This window comes from Dicentrarchus labrax, unplaced genomic scaffold (genome assembly GCF_905237075.1).
Source record: "Dicentrarchus labrax unplaced genomic scaffold, dlabrax2021, whole genome shotgun sequence".
NCBI lineage: Eukaryota > Metazoa > Chordata > Actinopteri > Moronidae > Dicentrarchus > Dicentrarchus labrax.
Genome location: NW_026136723.1, coordinates 15,981,851 through 16,005,378, shown reverse-complemented (window position 1 = coordinate 16,005,378; position 23,528 = coordinate 15,981,851). Strand labels below are relative to the sequence as shown.

The window sequence follows — 23,528 nt, the reverse complement described above, 5'->3', positions numbered from 1 at the left end:
GATTGCAACTCCCTGGTTTCACCCTCCCATTCAAAGCTTGAAGGAGAAACTATGGTGGCCGCTCTAATAGTTTATCTATTGCCAGTGTTTGGTTTGTCCATTATGGGCTATTGTAACAACATGGTGTTTCAACATGGTGGCCTATAAGAGGACCCACTCCCTGTGTAGATAAAAACGTCTCATTCTAAGGTAACGATTACACAACTATTCCTATTTTCAGATGATTATACACCAATGGAAACATACCTTTGACTATTATATTCTATTTCTGCCAATAGATCCTCCTAAATGTTACACACCGGACCTTTAGGTACATTTTCCTGATAATACAGGGCCACATTCTTCTGGAGTATTTTCACAGTGTAGTAAAGGTGCTCAATACTTCTTCCACTACTGACTATTTGTAGAACTATTTAATGACATATCATTTTACTGAAACTTGCTGGGTTTGCATCCAAAGGGTTTTGTCTTGAAATGAGTGGGAGTGTCCGTCTAACCAACTCATCACGCGCTCCTCCAGTGTTTTTGTCTGAAGGTCCCGCCCCACGCTCGTGCTATTGGTCAAGTCGAGAAATACCCGTGTTTGATTGGAGGAAAAGACTGCCTGTCATCAGTGTTGACGTGTAACCAGGAACTGGGAATATAAGAAGTGGTGTGTTGGCATTCTAGCGAAATTTGGATCAAAGTGCAATAAAACTGTCAATTCTGACCTCCTGCGTGTCCGCATACAGCAGCCAGGCGTTTAGAAACACCTCTACAAAGCGACATATTCTCTCGAACAGTAAGTAAGTAAGTATCTTCGTGAATGAAGCCTGTTTGTAGTCAATTACATCTCCACTGGAATATTTCTATCCAATGAATGATAAATGCATTTGCTCAAAAGCTAACATAAGAGCTCTGCAAATAAATACGAGAATAGATTTTTTTTTTAAAAGAGTCCTGCAAGCGCTAAGACTTTATTCAACATGTTCGGGACTGCAGAGAGAAATAAATTGCAGATACATGCATTTAGACTGTAACCGTAACGTGTAGTAGGTCACTATCCACAATGCTGACCGAGAGAAATCTTTACTTCTAAACTCCAATGACCACAGTGCCCCACAACAACAAGCTTTGTTCAATTGCATGTACCGACACTCCGTTCTAGAGGTGGAGATAATATTCAGATTCAATAACACAATGTAGAAAAGCTACAAGGTAAAATCCAGCATTTAAAATGTTAACTAAGTTAAGTAAAATCCTTAAAAGATAAATCTTACCTTAAGAAATGTTTTTGTTAAAACAGTTTTAGAGTGTTACAAATGTCTTGTTCACTCTATTAATATCAATGAGGGGCTGATCACCAACACCTCTCTAAAATAGCTTTAACAAAAAAACAAACATTATAATCTCATGCGTGTATGGTTTATTACAGGGCTGTTGTACTAGACTACATTATAGCAAGGAGTACCTGAGTGTATTTCCACACAGCATTACTCATGGTCATGCTTTTGTTTTGTCAGCAGACAATCTGGATTATTAAAGAAGTCTTAAGGAAACTGTATACCAAATAATTCATTCCTGTTCTTTCATTACAGTCGGCTTGTGGGTGTTTTAGACATGTACAGTATTCCCTAGATGAAACTTGTGTTGTAACCTTGTGCAGAACAAATAAAAAAACACATTTGGCCCTTAATTAATATTTTTACTCAAGTGTGTGCTTTGTTCAAGGGTGCTACGGCAGATTTTACTGTACCAGGGATGGAACCTATAGGCCTTCTAGTTAAAGGTCCAGTGTGAAGGAGTTGGTGGCATCTAGAAGTGTAGTTGCAGATCGCAGCTGTCTTGCTTCACCCTCCCCTTCCAAGTTTGAAGGAGAAACTATGGTGGCCATGAAATGTGCGAGAAACACAAATGCCCCTGTTTTGGTGTGTCCCTTCTGGGCTACTGTAGAAACATGACTGACTTCATGGAAGACTACCCGTGGAGTCTGTAAATAAAAACGTCTCATTCTGAGGTAACAAAAACACAACAATTCCTAAATTCAGGTGATTATACACTAATGAAAACATAACTATGAATATTATTGTCCATTTCTGCCAATAGAGCCTCCTAAATGTCACATACTGGACTTTAAGGGAATGACTATGACTTTAAGCCATCATTAAAAAAATCACTTGCTAGCCCTAGTTTATGTTTCCAGTAAATTAGGATTGTGATAAACATAGTTAATGACTAGAATGTAATATCAGCCATGTCAGCTATGTAAATAAAGAGCAAAAACTTACAGGAAAGTATTATTTTATCAGCACCAGCAGTGCTCCTGTCACTATGCTTAGATATTTTTTCGAATAGTCAGCACACTGCTTTGCTATGTCTTTATACCCCACTGTTGCAAATGCAAAATATACTACTACATCTGTAGAAAATTTGTAGAGTGGAATGACCACAGGCTTCAAATGTGTTGCTTTTGGCAATTTAGACATAAAATTGTGATGTTTCTGCACAGTAAAATATAGCCGGCAAATATGAGAGCATACTGTGTCCAACTGTAAACATTACATTTGGACAATTTCCTGTCTTCCTTTTGTTCTGCTCTCACTTCCTTTAATTTGCTGACTCTGGTTTCCAACCTGGAGAACAATAGCTATGCATACATCCTCCTCCTGTGCTGGCACCAGAGTCTGAAATGTAGCTGAAAACAGTGTTTTTAGCGTAAGGTAAAACTCAGGTCTCCCAAGGCAGCAGTCTCCCATGAGAAGGTATCAGTCAGCACAAGCATCCAGCCACGCTCCTTGAACATGCTAATTCAGTCTCTTTCCTCTATTCCCTGGCTGCACCTCTAGACTTTTCACCACTGCTGTTCTTCTAGGATGCACATAGATACTTTTTTTCCCTTTCAGTTCTCCCCTGTGCACTCCTGCTTACACTTTTCTTTCTTTGTCACAGTTAAACATGCTTTTTTAAAAAGTATAATTATCATTAGACTAGCATGACTTGATAGATATTGAGTATTATTTGTCAAAGCATATTGCGCACATCTTTCAAATCGCGCTCAAATCTTTCAGGCAGAGAAAAGGTCAGGGGCTCTTCAGTATCATCAGAAAGCGCAGGCCTGCCCCTCGACTCATACTTGCTTTTTCCACTATTTTAAACAAAAGGCTACAATATTGATTGATGCTGTGTGTTTGTGAGGGAGCCTGTCTGGAATTTAGAGCAGAGTGCTCACTGAGAAACAAGTATGTTGGGTAGATGCAAGAAACACGCAACAGAGTTTCTGCCCTTTGTAAATAGAGGTGACTGTTCGTGTCTTATAGTTTGTCACTTACTCTGTTACACTTGCATAGTTACACATTGAGTGTATGGATAGTATTTGTGTTATTTCTAGCTCTTTCTCTTTATATCTTCCATGTGAGCTGTCAGGGTAATCAAAGAGAGCTCGTGCTGTGAAGGGAAATGGTTTTAGACTAAATGAGATGGATAGGAAGTGCGCATACTGTGAACGTAACACACATGGAAGGTGGTGAGAATTAATTTAATTATGTCTAGTAGATGTATGTGAAAGATAAACCATCTGCCTGATCAAAACTGACTCCTCTTCTCTATATATGATTGTGTATTAACTTGAATCCTTCCTGCAGATTTCACACGTTATCTCAGGCTACAGTAACAGGAATGGAGCTATATCCGTATTTGATTAAACTAAATGATCAGGTGTAACATTGAGACCCAGCTGTGAAATTCTCAGTATGTTGTTTTTCTTCAAATTTTTTTTTCTCAGGCTGAGGAAAGAGGATGGGGAAGAAAGATGCCAGTGCGACGGGATTACCAGTTGATCAGTACCGAAAACAAATTGGTGAGTCTTGTTGATCAGCAGTAAATTAGTCAGCTGTAATCAAGTCAAGTAACAATATTTGGTATTTTCAGTTGATTTGATATCTTGACATTGGTTAGAAACATTCTCTTCTTCTTTGTTTCATAACATAACATAAATTGTCTGGGCTTGTCAGGCATTTGCCACAAATAAAACATTTTGTATACTAAATGATTGATAGTTATAAGGAGATAATTAAAAACATAATCAATGTATTAACTGACAATTAAAACAATAAGTTCTGTTAATTAGTTCATGATGCTTTTCGACAGTTGAGATTGGTCTTTGACTTGTTGTGTAACTCCATTTCAACAAAAATCATAACTCAGTGCTTGATGTGGGCAATTTGACCACAACACAGTAATCAACTCAGTGTTCTTATATAGAAACAATCAAATGTCACACTCAATAAATCACATATGATTCTGTGTTGCAGTGAACAAGTCTGTGGTAGTTTCAGATATACCCCCAACTGCCTAACAGCTCAAATCTTTTGAAAACTTTTAACAATGTTGGCTATGCAAAAATTAGCATAATCTCTTTGCACAGTCCTGGAAACTTTTCCAGTTTGTATTGGATTGAAAAGAAACTTAAACCAGACTCACTGGATTAGAACCAGTATACAAGCTTTGGAAGTAATTACACTTAGAAACGAACAAGCAGAATCTAAGGTACATTATGGACGGACAGTGAACTCCATCCTTAGCAAAACTGCCCCTTGAAATCATGTCAGAAGCTGTTTTGTCAAAGTTTAATACCACTCTAATCCTGTGGTATTTTGTTTCCCCATCTTTCCCCTTACATCACAAAGCCCTAACTAAGGCAATATGGTCGGTATCAATCAAAAGTTTGGTCCCCTTAAGCATGCCAGCTGTGGTTGCTTGAAGATCACAGCTCGTATCATGTCTTTTTGTTTTTGTTTTCCTCTTGTGGAGCAAAACCAAAAGGTCGCCAATGGCAAAGCTGGATAATTGTGAGCAGCTCTGACTGACGCAAACACAAAGGAAAGCTCTGTTCTCCTTACTGGTTTAAAGTTTTTTAAACTTAGACGATTTTTGCACCAAATGGTTTGAGACTCTTACTAAAGACCTTGGTCTTGATCTAAGAGAATTGTTACTAGGACTTACTACCTATAAAAGGGCTGTAGTAGCTGAGACGACGGAAGAATGAGATCCTTCGTAGAGAAACAATCACAGATACGAGGGTGAGCTGGAGAGTTATACACCCAGAAGGTGAAAGTTTATCTATGGTGTCTCCACGCTGGAGACCTCTGGCTTTGGTAAGTCTAAGACGCAAGTTCTTGTACAATTAATATTTCGGCTTAGACCACTTGATTTCTAACATCAGGTGAACAAGAACAGTTTTGTCAGTGGAGTCCAGAAGACTAAAGTTTAGAACTGGTAAGACTTACAAGGATTACGATGATGTCAAAGTACATTTATGGTGATTCCATATGTCTGATGGCCATGGAAAGATCAACTTATACCTTCAGTTTTGACCAGCATTTTTAGACCAGTCATCTACCTTACTACAATGCAATTAGAAGAGGACCTACAGAGATTTTACATGTTCCGGGATGAGGTTAAACATACAAGGGGAGAACCCAGATGACCTAATATTTTCCTTGTCCACTTAAGTCCTGACTCAGAAACACTAGAACAATGGCTGGCTGAGCATCTATCTTGCAGGTTGTCGTACCCAATTTGCCATCTGATTTTAAAGATGCTGGCGATTTCTTTCATCAGACATCTGAAGTGAACATTAATCAGAGGGATTCTTACACCCTACCAGCTACCTTAGATGTGTTATCCTTTTAAATTGTTTTCTTGACTAGAGAAGTGGAAAAAATGTCTTAATGAAGTGCCTGACTTTCTCTCTATACTGTTCTTGTGTTGCTTGCAAAAATGGTCAGTGACTGTGCACACCATATAAAACATTTTCTTTCATGTATTTCACAAGTATGCATCAGTATGCGTCAGTACATATGTTATTGAACACCTTCGTACCATTAGAAAGCATAAAGGGCTATCCACCATAGGCAGGCATTCTCAAGAAGCAATTCAACCCGTTTCTTCTGCCTGCTACAGGTTGAATGGAGATGGATTTTCTGTCTCAAAAACATCACACCCCTCTGGTCTTAATGGAAAAAGCGTTACCTTCTTGTTTTCTTTCATTTATCAATTAAAATGGTCCGTACTAATCCACATCCCCCCTTTCTGAAGATTGTGTCAACTATGGCATTGTTCTGGTCCTCTTCCTCCCAGTGGATTGTCGTTTGTTGGCCCCTGGTGATTCACATCCTCTGATTATTCCACGTTTTATATTTCCTGGTGTTACTTTTGAGTTAACAGGACCCATGAGATAGGCTCTCAAGCTAAATGTTAATTTTCTAGCAATAGCAATATTTGTCTTTCTCAGGTGCGTGAAAGCCTGTCGAGAAATTTCCCTGTCTTGTTTACTCTACATTGCTATAAGGGCTGTGGTCTCATAAAGCAGCATGACAATTGTATATATTTTCATAGAGGGACAGAAGAATAGGATTATTTAGCCCACAGGTATCCCTTAACCATCTGCTATTGTGTAAAACCCGGCAGGTTCAACAAATGAAAAACAGACATAACATAACAAGCTCATCTCCCACTGTCACATCACCTACCAGGGGTGCAGAAAATCTTGTTTTTTTCCTTTCCATTTAGTGTTTTGTTTCTCAGCACATCTCATCAATTCAAAAATATGTAACACAGCTGTCAGGGACACTTTGGTCTTCTCTCTGCCTCCTTCCAACCCGTCAATTTCTACCGTTTTTCCTCCTTTTTGAAAAGAATGGCCATCAGGCAATTTCAGTGAACCACTGTTTAACAGAAAAGGTGGAAAACAGAAAGAGGGGGGAAAAAGTCGTCAGAGAGGAAAATGAAATCTTCTAAGATGGCATGGGGCTGGTTCTTTTGAGAGCTGGAACAGGCCACACATGGTAATTTGAATTCGTAATAGGGTGGCTTATTCATGGAACATCAGCAGTAGTCCAGGCTGGTTGTTGAGCTGTACCATCATCTCTGCTGGAGCGCTTTTGTCATGTCAGATGGCCATCAAGGGGCCACTGTTGACACTCTTTTTAAATACCATTATTAAGCCTGTTATAATTGACTGTGCCAAGCTGCCCTTAGGAACGATAAAGCTATAGTGTTATAGTGTGAAATGGAAGTGCATGTGGTCACTGTTCAAGTTATGATTGCTGCTGCAGTTGTGTACTTGGATAAAGACACCAGAAATGATTGCCATTAGGAGGCCAAATTTCTCATTGTAAAGAAGATCAAACCTATGAAATTATACTTGCAATTAAATGTGTGATATGTAGCTGAGATATTTTGCTCACATCTGCAGGGATCATCAAGGTAAAATGGTTTTCCTCTTGTAATTATATTATGGATAATCTTTATTTAGTTGATTTACCGGTATATGCTTTGACTGTAAATGTCACATGGATTGCAAGTTTTTGCCTCCCCTTTCCTCGCCTCACATGATCCAAAGCACAAGGCATGAATATCTCCCATGTGTCTGGCATCAGCCCTCCGTTCCACTACCATGTATCCTGGCAGATGTCAGTGATCCGCACCATGTGGTCACTGACTATTTGGCCGCCATGCTACATGGACACACAGAAGCAAAGCAAAGCATGAGGAACTGTCACGCTGTCAGTGTGTTCCCTGAATTGTCCCACAGTGTGTTCCCTGAATTGTCCCAGGGCTCTCAGAGAGTACTGTACAATGGTCTGTCTGCCCAAATCACCCATGTTTGTGTCCCCACAGACACAAACACACACACACATGCTAGGTTTCTCAGGTATGTTTGTGTTTTTCTCTGACACACTCGTGCTTGTTTGTTGTAATTTTGCCTTCATGACTCATTGTGTACTGTAGCTTTTTAAACATCACAGTTCTGGCTGGATTTTACATAGACCAACAAACAGTGTTATTGCTCGCATCTTTAAATATTATTATTGTAATTCAAACATCAGACAGTTTACATAATTAATGGTTTGTTTCTTTAGAACTCTCCTGGCCTGAAGTTGCATATGTGCATTCAACAGAGAAGCATCATGTCTTTTGCCATTCATGTGTTATATCAACACAGCTAGAGGTGTTTTTGCAGTGGCGTACTGGGTTGAAATGCAGCTTTGAGGAGCAACTTTTATTTGCAGTAGCTGATTTTGGATTTGCACATGTGATTGACATATGGAAACTTTGACAGAGATATAAAAAAAAATAAGGCAGCAACTAATGCCAGCAGCTAATCCAGTAGTGGGTGACTCGGAAATGTAATTCTGGTGGGTCAGCTCTTTATTTACTGGTGAAAAGAACAAATATTTGAAGTTCAAATTATGAAGCTGCAGTGTTTTACTTCATGATGCATGACTGTAATTTAAATGTGTATCATGAGCTTACTTAAACTCCTTACTAAAAAATACATGTTAACCTCAAATAGGTGCATTGTTCTCTGCAAGTATCATGACTTGGTGTGAAGGCAAAAGACGGTACAAGACAAGGCGCTGTCAAAGATGGTTTCCTTTCTGTCAAGCCCATCAGAATTTTAACATTGCGTAAAGGGATTCTTGAATCTCTGTACAGTTTCCTGGCACAAAATAAGGCAAAGGTGGTACAGGGCCTCAACTATTACCCTAGATACATGTATTTAAATGTATCACAGACAACGTCTGAAGTGATTTTGGCTACGTTGACTTTTAGAATAATTTTATTGGCAACCCTTACACAATACGGTACACAGAAATGAGTAATTACAGGTGAGGAACGACCTGTTAATTTGTGAAAAGGTAATGGCAAGTTAAGGCTGAATAACTCTGATTTGAGGACTATATAGTAGATAATAATGAGATACTAGAGTCTGTTCTCTATTATTTCTATTTTTTACTTAATGTTACCATTGTGTTACCATTTTATTTTTGAATAATAATGCAGTCTCAAATTCTACATGCAGACTTTTTTTTAATTAAAAATGTGAAAAATATTTCCTGTGTGTGACATAGTTTCACACAACCAAGACTCCAAAGAAGATTCCGATGGCCATGACAACAATAAGTAATTCATAAGGGCAACTAAATGTAATCTTCCTGTTTCCAACATCTGTTCCACTCTGGCTAAAAAGCATTCATGCAGAAAGTCAACAGGGAAACCAGTTGATCTGTAGTAATGTTACTCTTGACTCTGCCCTCCATCATCTGTCACCTGAAGCAGTTTCTTGTACTGTATTTTGTCTAGGGCTGCCCCCAACTAAAAGATATTCCTAGTCAACTAGTAGTTGTTAGTTAATAGTTTATTAGTTGTCGCACATGTATGATATTAATTTGATTATTTAACTTAAATATATTATCAGCTGCCTAATAATTGCTAATCAAACGCAGTAATGATTCTGACCAACCAGCAAGGAGACTGAACATTTAGTTCATTTATTTCAATACAGTATAACATCACACAATTTGGGCTGTATACATAACTTTCATCTTCACAAAAGCAAATACTTACTGACTTATCAACACAATGGATGATGTATAACCTTAACAGTAACTGAACTGAACAGAAATGAACTCTCTCCAAACTCGCACTTCTCTTGTTTCATGCCTCTCCTGTCCCCGCCTAAGCCACTGTGTCTTCATCGTCTCCGAAGTCGGAGTCCTGGTCGGAGCCGCTGTAAATCACCTGGCCTCCGTCGGTCTAAGAGGCTGTGAACCCGGTTCCGTTGCCCGCTCGCCCGGCTCCAGTTCTCCTATGCTTGCTCCTGTGCTAGTAGCGTAAACAAACCTCTCCACATCCTTCAAGCTCCCAGTCCAGGTAGAATCAGCTAGATTTCGGTCTGTGATACAACACTTTCCTGATTTAGTCTTGGTTATAAGGCGCAGCTCTAATCCAACTAATGAAAAGTGGGTCAGCTAAGATTTTTCTCAGCGACTAACAGTTTAGTTGACTGTTACGGGGCAACCCTAACTTTGTTTACTTACTGCTTCTTTTTAGTCAAGTGAAGTCTGCTTTTAAGCTAGTGTATCATCCACGTTGTCTTTTCACTCTGCACCATTTTGGAGTATTCCACTGCTGCAGTTAGTTGTTGTTAGTTGTTTTCTTTTTTACTACTGATGTTTCTTTTCATTCAGACAAACTGCAATACTCTTAGATGTCTACCCCTCTTCTAGCTTCACTTTAATGGCCAATTTGTGTGACACACAAATCATATACCCCCCCTCCTCCCCTTGAGTGCTCAATCACATGTGGATAATTTTAGCTAATACCCCCTACCTGTCTCGTTATGCTAAGCAGAACAATAGCTCAAGATAAAAACTAATTTCTCCTCCATCTTAATCAGACATCATTTACAGGTAAATGCAACGAGAAACAAGCAAGGAAAAACCATGAAACACACATCTAAGGGAATCTACAGTAAGTGGTGTGGGTGGGGGGAGAGGGCCACTTTCACTTTTCTCTTGTCCTCTTGACATGAAATCAGTGATGACTTCAATGAAAGGCACACTCAGGGAAACCTCTCAGCAGGCACTCTAGGCTGCCTTATAAGGGCTAATGTTCCTCTGAGACACAGCATTGTCGTTGCTGTACCGGGGGACAATGATGCCTTTTCAGTGTGGCAGGCAGAAGTGGGGAGGGATAGGAGGATGGCATATAGCCCAGCACAGGTAGATAATTGGTGACAGAAAATGTCTACAGTGCTGGTGCAGCAAGGAGAACAGCAATGACAAATAGGAGTGCTCATAAGCCCAGTGCAATATCATCTAGACTGTGTGTGTGAGTCTGTGCACGCTCCAGGCGCATGTAAACCACAGGAGAAAAGCAACATGAGGCTTGAAATGCACCACTGTAATACAACAACATTACAATACCTTACACAGCCTGATGTAATTCTCTGGCATTTCTCCTCCATATCAACTATTCATACTCCTACTTGGAATTATTCTTAATTTTGCGCCAGTTAAGTATTGATTCTTACCAGATGGTAATGGGTGTATTGGGTTATGATGAATTTTTGCATATAAATGTAATTTCTCCATGTAGACTTGGAACAAGTTTAGCACCGTGAATGAGAAAAAAAAACAAAAAAAATCAGCACAGGTGCGTGTTTTGTAAGCAGTTTGTGGAAGATGTTGTATATGCTGGAAAACAATTCTGCCTTTGGAATTTAAACCCCAGCTTGTTTAAGTTCTGATATTGTTCTGTCCTTGGGCATAAAGCTGGCTTGAGGACACAGATAGCTGGACAAAGCAAACTAGTATCAAAACAGAAAGTGCAGCTTGTTTAGTTCTGGGCCTCATTTTTAAATCTAAGTGTATACCTGTATCCTATTTTTTTCTTAACTGGGTTGCAGTTAATGTAGAGAAAATAGAAGAAGCTAATTGTGACTTACTTCTGCTAGCACTTTTTCCATCTGGCTATCATGTTAGTGATTAACTCACCAGCTGCAGGAGTTTACCAACAAGCCCTGCGGCGACATGTAAGATAACATAATTACCATAAGAATTTCTTTATGTACATTTTTCACAATATACCTTTCTGTATTTTTTAGTTGGATATAGGATCAATAGCTTGTAATGTGTCTTCCAGTAGTCCTGTACAGTATCACAACCAGCCATTCGCAGTCTAAAAAAATCCCTGCACAATTTTCTGTGAATGGCGAGCAACCTGAGGTGCCCTCCAATCAAATTGCCCCCTCTCCACTTTCTGACAAGTGGAGGAGACATCCAGTGGCCCTCCTAATGAATTCCCACTAGCTCACTGTCTGCTACTGGAAACATGCTCCCCATTTCTATTAGCCCTCCACTGAGTCAGAGGGAGGTAGAGGAGGAGCCTGGGACCAGGAGGGATGGAGAAGGAGAACTGAGAGTGTATGAAGTGGGGGGGGGGAGTGAAAGCTATGCTAATGGTCATATCCTCTCTCCTCCGTGGCTGTCCCAAGAATAGGAGAACCTCTGCTCCCAAAGAGACTTAGTTGTATGCAGCTCCGTCTGTTTGTTTTCAGGATCACAACACACACCCTTGCCCCTCCTTCCTCCCTAACTCGCTTTCTGTCCTCTCCTTCCTCCTCCTTTTGTTCGCTCTTACAATGTAAATTAGGCTTAATTGGCTGGGAGTAAAAACTCCAAGCGGCCTCCACATGTCACTTAACCAACTGAGAAAACCTTGAAGCTGACCTGGGGGTTTGGTCACACACACACACACACACACACACACACACACACACACACACACACACACACACACACACACACATATTTTACTCTACTGTACCTCTCTCCTTATGAGGACTGTCCATTTATTCCCCAGCCAAGAATTTAAGACACCTGACCTTCATGCCTAACCTCAGTTATCATCTTTAACCTAATCCTAATTCTAAATTTAACCCTGAACAATTTATTTTATAAATAACATCTTTTAGGAACTGCTAATATGTCCACAATCCAAGCGTATAAATTGGTTCTCACAAAGATAGAAGTACTACTACTACAACACACACACACACACACACACACACACACACACACACACACACACACACACACACACACACTGTTCAGCAAGCTGTTGCCTTTCCACCCTATTGTTAGCAAAGTTCCTTTTCCTGCAGTGTGTTGTTTCTAATTAGACCAAGACAGCCGTCTCTGCCTCATGTGAAGCACGCTCACACACACACACACACACACACACACATAAACACACATGCTTTGCCAGGTGGCCGGTTTGCCCACAAGACTCACCCTTGAGAGTTGAGCCCATGGGAAGTCAAAACAAGCACAGGTGAGCTGTGTGCGAACTCAGGCCAGAAAAGATTCTTTGTATTTTGGATACATGTTCAGATTCCATCGTGTTGGGTAAATTTAATTGTAGATATTTTGTCATTTTGTTAACCATGAGACATTACATTTTACAGTAGAAGTCAGCAGTCCCATGAGTTGCATTATTTTGCTTGTTTTTTCATTGCAATTGATTTTTTCAAATATGTTATATCTATATATCTATATTTTGGCATTTTGCTTTATTTTGGATAGAGTAGAGAAAGCCAGAAAAGCAAGATAGAGAGAGGGGATGACAAGTTAATATGAGACCGCTATTGTAGTTGAGCTTTGGACATGCAGCAGAACTCACAGGAATATTCGCTTCCTTGCAGACAGTTAAATAAAGAGATCAATACCTCTCATATCCATCAAATATTGAGCTACAGCCAGGAGATGTTTAACTTAGCCTAGCATAAAGACCACTAGACTTATTTCTTGGCAAGACACAGTAACTTTTTCAGCCATTTCATTTGTTTGCCCCAATTGTTTCCTTTCTTTCAGGAAAGCAGGACTACAAAAAGACAAAGTCGGTCTTAAAAGCCACGAGGCTGAAAGCTGAAGCAAAGAAGAATTCCTCTGGATTCAGGGTGAGACTGGCCTGGACTTTTTTTCTCCTCTGTATCTACGTCTTCCACTATTTCCGCTTGCCTGTCCATCTTGGTCCATCTGCTTGTCTGTCTGTGTGCCAACCATCTTCTTTCCATTTGTCTGTCTGTCTGCCTGTCTGTTTGATAGTGTGTCTCACTAGATTACTTTTCATATCGCAGACTTTTAGCTCTCTCACAACTTACTCTTGGTCTTTAGGGAATGTAGGAATATCCATCTACCTGAAGTGATGTGACGTGGCCCCCTGCCTGGCCTTTGAAGATCCTTACATATGTTGAAAACCATCTTGGGAAAAGGACGGGATGGGAGAGTCCTCCATAGAATAAAGTTTCCAATACTCAAAACGAAGATAACATAACACAGCTTTTAAATAACGAATTCCCGGAAGGGTTGAAATTCAGTGGTTTCCTTATTCTTCTAATGGTAAAGGAGCAATGAAGAGGACAAGGTGAGACAGTGACAGAGAAGTGAAACATATAACAAGTAGAGAAGAATAGGGAAATAAGAAAGTGATGAGATCGAGTTGGGTAATGTAAAGGGAGGTGAGGGTGTTGCTAGGATAGAAAAGTGCATCTCTCTCTGTTGCTTTGTCACACTGCAGCGATTAGGAGCTGTTGTGCAGGCAAAGATGGATGACTCCACGTTTATCACTCTGGCAAATGTGGCACTGCTGTTTATGCTTTTCCTCAATCAGTTGGCTTACCAGTAAACAGTTTTACTATTTCAAGGTTTCTCCATATAGAATAAGCTCTTGCCAATGAAAAGGCTTGTGAATCTACCGTCATAGGTTTTTTAAAATCCTCTTTGAAATTGCAAATACCATCAGATGAAATCAGGTCCTCAGTGATTTTTCTTAGCTGTTAAAAATGGAAGAAAACATAATTCAGAAAACGTTCAATGTTTTCTTTTTTTGCATGTTTATTTTCCTTTTGTGACGTTAAAAATTGGTTATGTTTACAGCACATCAAAAGCCAAAAGGCTTCACTTCCTCATTAAGCTTCAGTTGGCACATAGTACACAGAGATGAACAAATCATAGTGAGGATTAAACACTGGGTGAAATGGTCAGGTTTTAAAATATGCATCTCTTAGACACGCAAGGCCTCATTAAGCACGTCTTTAATCCAATTAGATTAGTCCATATCTTGAAATATTGATATTGCTTATGAATAATTCAGGTTTTTCACGCCCAAGATGGGGGGAATTTTCAGAGGTCGGATTAAAAATACCTCTGGGACAAGCATATTAAACTGACTTAGACCCTTTGGCCTCAAGTTCTATTGAAATTCAGCCCAAATGTAATGGATATTTGGTCACGCTTGCTTTTTCTATCGAGTCCTTTCAGCGTTATATAAAGTTGTGATTTTTACACAGCTCTGTGATGACAGTAGAAAACCCCCTATCTGTCTCTGAACCTTGGTTGACAGCAATGCTTTGGCTGCAGTTTTTGTAGGCATGTTGCTCTGTGCAAAGTGTATTTCTTCTTTTCCTTCCTCTCTTTCTCCTTCTCCTCTCCCTCTTTCACCACGTCCCTGGTTGAGATGCCGGTCTCAGATGCAGCTGGCATCTCAGAAGGGCCAGCAGACATGCGGGCACAGAGAATCTGGCAGCTGCCAGGGCAGGCTGTCTTGGGGCTGTCCTAGTAGCAGGGCAGTCTGGGTAAGTTGGCAGAGAAAAGGATGGAGAGACTCAGAAAGAGAAAGTGAGAGAGGGAGAACTTCTGTTCCCACAAAAGTGATCAGTTGTCGAGCTGCACAAAACGTTGACCTCAGAAGTGGCGGAAATCAGCCACTTGTTGTATCCGTGCGTGTCCTTACACACGTTGAGTCACGGTGTGTTTACAGAAGTAGGTTGTTGCTGCCTGAATGCATGTTTGAACATATTTCCTGTCCAGCTGCTTCAAACTCTGGATGGCAAAGGGTCACGACAGCAGAGATGAAAAGACTGGCAGGAAGTCGACTGCAGTCTCTCCTCAGTTTGCCCAGAGAAGAAGGAGAAGAGGCTTCTTCGAAGTAGCTCCAGCACACTTGCTTGCAGCACAGGAAATAAGCCTGCTGCTTTTTCTAATTGGCACACTAGCCTTCTGTTCAGTTCTGCACTGTTCTCCCGGTATTATTTAGCCACCGAGCCTAGGAAGTTGGAAAAAAAATTGCTTATGGAATTGGCAGAGGATGGAGGCTACAGATAATGACTGTGGATGTCTTCTAGCTGTCATTTGTGAATGTATGTTTTTTTTTTGGGGGGTTGCACAGATTTTTAGAGTTTCTGTGATTTCACCCATTCCATCAATTTTCAGTTCCGTAGCAATACATGTATGTTCATACAAATATAACTTCAGTCATGAAGCTGCTACTTTTGTTTTGAAGACTTGATTTCAAACCGTAGCATCTGCCTCAGCCTCTCGCTGTAGCAGACTTTTGGATCTGTTATCTGTGCTGGCCATTAGGTTTATGAGGCTCATTCACACTTTTGAATTGGTTAGGAGCGTTCACAGATGCACATGGGAATTTGTAGGTTTAATGGCCTTTTATGGAGTTTAATTTATGGTAATCTTTATAAAAATACTCTTTCTTTTCTGTCCCTTAGATGTGGAATGAGCAGGGTTGTACTGTATAAAAAGAGTTTTAGCCATGGAAAAGGCCTGTTTGTTTCACGTAATATAAGTGAAACTAATTGTCAAATTATGGTAGTCTTTTCTTTGTGATATGATACAAAGATTAATGCTGAAACAAGTCAATTATTGGATTAGTCGAATGAAAGAAATTGATATCAAGTAATGATTTTAAGCCATTTATCAAGTAAAAATACCAAATATTATATTTTTTTGTTCCTGTGTTTTCTAGATCCTCCTAAGTGTTACGCACTGGACCTTTTAACATCTGGCTCTGGGAAAAGGGGATAGGGATTTTTCACTATTTTTTGACAGAGACATTATGATTTATCTGGAAAAAAATAAATAGATGAATGATTTCATATGAAAGTGTGCTGGAAGGATAATAAATGGATGATTGTGAACATATGAAGGATACAAAATGTAGTAGTAGTAAATAGTAGTAAGTATCTAGTAAGTATTGTGCTATCAAAGTGGAAAGTCAATTTTTACAGCCACTAGGCAAATAAAAAGAATTAAAAGCAGCTTTTATTTAACCAGTCATGAAACATAACCTAATGGCTGTTTTTCACTGTGACTTGTACAGATGAAACATGCTCACTAACCTTAGCCCAAATGCACCAACAGTTGTTTCAAGCTGGTGTCTGTCTGCCACCCACATACAGCCACAAACACACTGCATCTCTCTTGCTTAGCACGTAGGCACAGACAGACTGACGCATACATACATACACACACATACACGCACACAAACAAACCCAGGAGGAGAATAAAAGGACCAGATGAGGGGACGTCTGCTGAGCTGTGGCTTGTCGCCAGGGTGACAGGGACCCAGCTCCCAGCATGTCGAGTATGCTGCAGCTGCCGCCAGTGCTGAGAGAGCCACATGATGAAGATGATGATGTGCTTGGGCCCCATCCAGGGGTCTCCATCAGAATGTGGGCAGAGAGGCAGTGTGTTTGCGTCTATGTGTGTGTGTGTGTGTGTGGGGGCGAACATAAATGTGTTTGTGAGACAAGGCAAGAGTCAACGCAGTGGGCCACTCTCCTCGAAAACAATGATCTCAATCAAGTGCAGGTGCTTCGTACAACTCAAGTGTTTTCACCAAAACCCCTCCAGCTTGTTTTCATAGACAAGTCACTGTAACCAGCTGTTCTCTTTCTTTCTGAAACCTGAAGCAAAGAAAGGAAGAAAAAAAAACAAACTTAGATTGCAATTTCCTGGGTGCTTTTGTTTCAGCGGTGATTCAACGAATTGCTTACCTGCGTCAGAAGCGCAAAATATTCTTTGCGATATTGTCGGCAGAATTACAAACGCTTCTCTTTGTCCTGTTTTTCAAAGCTGTGAGAGAACACAAGAAAAAGCAGAAAAACAATCAAGCCTCCGTGATTTGATAACAGTTCTCTTTTCTCAGAGGCCGAGGCAAAATAGAAAAGTAAATCAAGCAGTGGGAGCCTGGCGGTTAATATATGAAACTAAAGTGCATGAAATTTAAAAGTTTTCCAATTAAACAAGGACTTAAAGCTGTTTGGAGGCTGCCGGGATGTAGATAAATGTGGGCTGAGGCTAATGAAGACCAATGCCGCTGATGACTAGGCACTACAACGTGTACACAGATAGCTGTGGATGCTGTGACGCCTTTTAATTGTCACCCCCCCTCCCTCCATCCCATTCCTACCCCGTTTGTCAGAGAGGAATTATTATTAGCCCCCCACCACCCCTCGTTTGTGATGAGCCTTATCTCTCACTTGTTTTCTCGCTTGTTCTCACTCTTGTTTTTCATTCTGTCTTTTCTCTCTGCAGTTTGGCCACTGGGTTGAATTTGCAGTCCTCTTTGTGTGTGCGTGCTACGTATGGCAATTACTGAACTGATGTTTCCTCAAATTGTCATTCATATTTTTTTGTTTGCTTCTGTTTTATTTTTATTTATTTATTTATTTTACATCTGTCAGGGTTCTTTTGATTTGTTTGCTGCTTTCCTGTTTTCGAACACGCTAACCTTCTATCACCCCAGCCTGTCACTCATGAATATATGGCATAATGGGGCATTACAGACTGATTTAGTTCAACATGGTTCAGATAGCTTTTCCACCAAGTGTCTTAAATAATCCATAAATAGCCGAATAAGATTATAGATATCTGCAGCAATTGGAATCACACGTTGTATTGTGTTATTTCAGATTACAGTCATATGTTGTGTCATGTCACCTTTGTTTTTGTGGCCCAGTTTGGATGTAAAAACTAATTTCCATGTTCAAATCAAATATTTCTTTTTGAATAACCCCCAATCAGACTGTACTCAGCTCTCTTTTAAAGCTCTCCAAGCTCTCCAGTGTTGATTAGAAAGTTTGCTGCTAATGAGTTCTCTTGATAAAGAATAACTGGCATTGTTCAATACTCTGAGTGGCCCTAATGAAACTCCAGCTGATGAAGATTGTAATCGAGTGAGCACCACATAATGAACGAGCGCTCCAAATTCCCATTTTCAAGTTGAATGCCACTCCTCTGGAAAGCCTCAATTTGTTTGACAATTAACCAATAGAAAATCTAAAAAAAATAGGTCATTTTGTTGAGGAAAGTTTAACTTCTCAGTTAAAATGGCAGGAGAACTGTGGAGACTGATTATAGATAGAATAGATTATAATGCGGTCGCTCAGTGCTTGGTTTCTGAAATGTGATACTGTACATTATGAAAGGTTTTTTTTTTCTTGAATATTGCTCCAGTTTTGCTCTACAGTATGTTTCCAATTAATCTCTTTGCATCAAGAGAAAACCTGAAACAAACCAATGATTCATTCTTTAGAGGTATGCAATGTAATGTCACACTTAACCCCAAACTAAACTATACAAACCCCCAATAAATAGTATATCCAATGTTTATTGTTTGTGGAAAAGTGTCTCAAAGCTGGCAGCTTAACCTAACATTAGCCCTGGCACAGGGGGAGGCACGGCAGCTTTCTAATTCACCATAACTAACACTGTGTTGTGGCTTTTTCTTTTACTTGATATAAATATGCACAATAGAACATGTATGTTGTTATTTTACTGCACTGTATTTACTGTCAGCATCACCCGACTACTTTCATTTCATCAGCTAACGATTTCCCACAGTTAATCCCTCAAAGTTTGTGTCATTAATGTGCAAATGGGTCCATCAGAGTGGGAACACCTACTGTGGGAATCTGGTTTACTTTTAAGAGTCTGAAACCATTTCCACACAAATGCAGGTACATTTGAAAACACATCTGTTTGCCTCTTTTGGCCTTCAATCAGCCCTTAGCTTGTGATGACTGGTGCTGTAAACAAAGCTTTAAAAAAAAAAAAAATTGCTCTTCAGTGTGGATTGCTTTAAAAACACCGGCGTTGGGTTGTTGTGTGGACAGGAAAGTGACTGCACAAATATTAAATATTAGGACTTGATTAAAGTAGGATTGATTGAGGTCTCAATGCAGCAATTCAAGAAATACAGACATTTTCACTGACTATAATTACAGAATAGTCAGTGAAAATGTCTGTATGGTGTGATCAATTGTAATGAAACACAAAAAAAGTGATTGCAAATCAAGTTGGATTCAAAACAAAGAACTAGCAGTGTCTAAAGGCTCAAATAGTTTTCAACCCGTTAACAGCATTGTAGAGAGGACATTTAGACAGTTTTCTGTTGTTTAAACATTTCAATGTGTGGACAGAAAATGTAATGCAGTGTTTAGTACTGTGTAGTGTGGACCAGACTTGATCTGTTTTTGTATCTTTTGTATAAAAAAACAAATTTTTACATAAATGGCTGAAATAAAAGTGTCATGATTGATTACACTTGTCCGCACATTCAGAAACACAGTTTTACTTTGCAAAACAAGGTAATAAACAATATATTCTTATACAGAACATCAAGCTGGTAAGAAGTCTATTAGGAATGCAGCAAATTCTGATGAAAAGACAGACAATAGGGACTTGGCAAATATAGACATAACAGCACTGATAAATAAGCCTAATACAGAACATTTAAACAAAGTAGAGCTGCGACTGTGCGTGAAGACAGACAAGAGATGAGGCAGATATATAAACAGTTGTATAGAGGAACACTGCATCTTACAACCTTCTCTCTTTCCTTCTCAGGATGCGTTCCTGGTCATCGCAGCGATCCTGTTGTTTGTCCTCTGTGTGTATGCCTTCTTCTACCTCAACCTGAGTACTGAGATCAACCTGGACGTGGATATGGACTAGTAAGAAGTGGACAGAGTGCCGACTGCTTCTTGTCTTCACACCCTTCATACATGAGGACGAGCGGAAAAATGAATACATGCAATCAAATGACTGTGTCCTAATGGCCATTAATAAAGAGCTAGAACACACAAGTCCTGTGTTAGTTTGGGACTAGTCAACACAGTCTGTGACAATGAACTTCCTCCTCAGGAGAAATTACACAATGCATCAAATAACTAAGTTTCAGGCCATTTTTGACATTTGTTTTATATGTAGATATTAAATATCTTTACCTTTATTTCCTGCATGGGAACGCACAATGAAACTATAATCATTATTATATTGGCACTTATTATTTAGTTCTACATCCCAATTTTTATTTTTTTTGTTTGTTTTTGTTTTATTTCCTGAGCTCAGATCTAACAGTATAGCTTTGTTTCTCATTCTCTGAAAAAGTCAGTGACCTCTTGTAAAACATTCTGCTGCAAAATCTACATTCAGCAAAGCGAGCGACCCTCTTTTTTTTTAACAAGTCTTCCAAACTACAGTCGAGACCAAGCTCCGTTAATCATATTCTGCGGAGTCACGTCCCACTGTTGTCTCCACTAATAGAAAAATGTAAATCTCCTGCTGAACCTCTCGTCACATCGAGACAAACACTTGCCTCACATTCCAGTGCACAAACCTCTCCTCTCGGATATCTGGAGATCACAAAGTGTGAGATTAGAATCCACAAAGCCCTCGTCCTGATTGAACATGTGTGCAGAATACAGAACAACACATTGTACCTGCCGCACACGCTTGCAGCGCGAGTGCAGACATCCGCAGGATTAGCATTACAAATATGATCCTGTTCTGTCATTTGAATGGAAATTACAGAGATGAATGATGACTGAATATAGGTCAGCCTATATGTTTCTCCTAAGGAACACCTTGATAATTGTCCTTGTCAGATGTATGTATTGATGTGTTGCAATATAAAGGCCTCTTCACCCCACTGCTTTGTGCACTGGTTCTGCTAAGGAACAAGGACTGACCTTCCATTAACTATTTCAGTCCGAGTGCTTGCACTGTTTGAGAGAGATTCTTTGTTAGAAAAAGAGTGCCATGTTAGGGGCTTTTATTTAGTCCATTTGCTTTGTGTTTTTGTTTGAAATTGCATCTTTTTTTTTTTCAATTTCTATTCCATGTTTTTCTGAGCACACATCAACCCTAACTAGCAATAGCAATACTGTTGTCTAAAAGGCAATTTGTACTGTTTTGGATACGACTCTTTTACATTAGTGTAACACACGAACGGCCAATACCAACACACAAGAGGCCTTGTGACGTCTTTCATTCCAAACATGTTTTTTTCCCTCCGAGTCGCTTTTAAAAACAGTCTTGTGTCTGTGCCCTGTTCTTTGGTTGACATGATTCTCGAAATATGAGACAGATTTCGAGGTTTCAGTTTCTGCCTTTTTTTCCTCTTTCTCCCATGACCTCCCGACCTCTTGTAAAAAAGACGACATATGCAAGAAACCATTATGATAAGCATGCACCCGTACCCTCACCCACTTGCTTTTATCAGGCCTCGGTGCATCTAGACCCCCCTCCTCTACCACTGTGGGCCACTCACATGTGTGACAATAGATAGCCCGACCTAAAAGACCTTCATACATGACACCTGCTATCTAAAAGGTCACCATTACTAACTACAAGAGCTCTGACATCGGCACAATGGAAAATATCTGGCAGCACAACCTATTTATTCAGACCCACGTTTGGAAATATGAGATGAAAGCTATTTTTCACAGTAGTGTAATGGTTAGTGCTGTAATCGAATTGGTTTGTATGGTATATAAACATTTTACAGTTTGCTTTGTTATTATGATTCGGTTACAGGATGTTGTGTGATATTTTATGAATAAGTTTTCTGTATTTCTTTTGTTGAATTGCTTTTAAAATCATGTATCTCTTTGTAAGGAAATATAATGCATAATGTGACAGAAGATTAAAGGACCTTTTCAGTTTTCAATATCTTTATTTGAATGAACGTTATTGCTCTTAACTATTAAGCTTCTGGCGTCACATTAGAGTAAATGGCATGTTCTTTAAATTTCTGGGTATTAAAGTGAATCCTTTAGCTAATGACTCTAATGCAGACAGGGAAGGTGGTGTGAGCATCAACAGCCAGCAGTATGAGATCTTTTCAAATGCTTGAACATATCTAAGTTATAACTGTAAATGTTAAATAACACAAAGTAAGGGCTGCATTTGAAGCACAATAGCCGCTGATGTATATTTTAGATAACACCATGACATTTTACCAGTAATGTTTTATACGTCTTTATTAAGTTTTATATTTCACTGTTAAATGCAGGTGTAGTTGTTACTTTGAGTCTTAAAACTTAATGAATAAAAAAACCCTTAGATTTACTTTTATGGGGTATAAGCCTGCCATTATTTCTCTTAGGTCGCTTCAATCACAAACCATAAACAACACTGTTCTATCAGTGATTGGTTATTAAATTGTATTGACTATAGTAATGTCTTCATTTACCTACTTGTCATGTCATGGCCTTTCCTTAATAAGAGCAAGGCTGCTTGTGTGTCAACAAGTGCAAATGTGAGGATGTTGACACTGCAGATTGGAGATATTGCTCTGGGCTCAAAATACACACAGCAGGGTTAACAACGTCAAAATGACACAAGTGTGACGTCAGTACATGTCATGTGACATATCTCTGCTAATTGACGACGTTTCACTGACTTCTGTGCTCTGCAAGTCAAACACATGAAATTAATCAGGCAGTAGCATTGTAGGAGCGTTTAGCACGACCTTAACAGCTGAAGCACTGAAGCTTTACCTACCATCCTGTGACAAATGAGCTAGACGCCGCGCGCCCAAATCCCACTCATTAGTCATGTGAGGTATGTCACCAAGAGTAATTATACTTAGCCCAAAACTTGCATATGCAACAACACACACACCCACATACAATATGTAATGTTGCTGCACTTTCCCACACTTGGGCAGTAGGAAACGTTCTCATACGTGCATGGCATGAATCATAATTATGACTGCTGGTGAACCCGACACTGCACATTTGGAGCATGCTAGGTTTGGCTCTCATCGTATTTGCTTTAGACAAACACATGCATTTTGTCACATTTTCAGCCCATACCATGACGTCATGTGAACGTAAATGCACATTGCCCTCAGTGTATTTTCTGTTAAGTTTCTAAAATGGCGTTTACCTCTGTTTTGATGCCATGTTTTCATGTGTGTGTGTGCGCTTGTGTGCTTGTGTGTATGTGAGCATACAGAGGGCTTGTGCAGCTGCTTTTCTCCTGAGTGTGTTCATCTGTGTGTATGAGTGTGTATTTTCAGTATTCAGCACCGTGCCTGTGGCCATGCTCTAGTGGAGC

At 39.7% G+C, this 23,528-nt stretch overlaps 1 protein-coding gene across 3 annotated transcripts; it reads left to right on the top strand.

Annotated features, from left to right (window-relative positions):
- The first annotated feature begins 621 nt into the window (after positions 1-621).
- triqk (triple QxxK/R motif containing) lies at positions 622-22,134 on the top strand. Of its 3 annotated transcripts, none has more exons than XM_051390311.1 (4): positions 622-781; positions 3,761-3,835; positions 13,200-13,285; positions 20,031-22,134. In XM_051390311.1, exons 2-4 carry the CDS (start codon positions 3,775-3,777, stop codon positions 20,136-20,138), a joined length of 255 nt encoding a protein of 84 aa, XP_051246271.1. In that variant the 5' UTR covers positions 622-781; positions 3,761-3,774; the 3' UTR covers positions 20,139-22,134. The 3 variants fall into 3 exon arrangements, with proteins under 3 accessions (XP_051246271.1, XP_051246272.1, XP_051246270.1); XM_051390312.1 differs by having other exon boundaries at positions 622-785; XM_051390310.1 differs by having other exon boundaries at positions 622-789.
- The last annotated feature ends 1,394 nt before the right edge of the window (positions 22,135-23,528 follow it).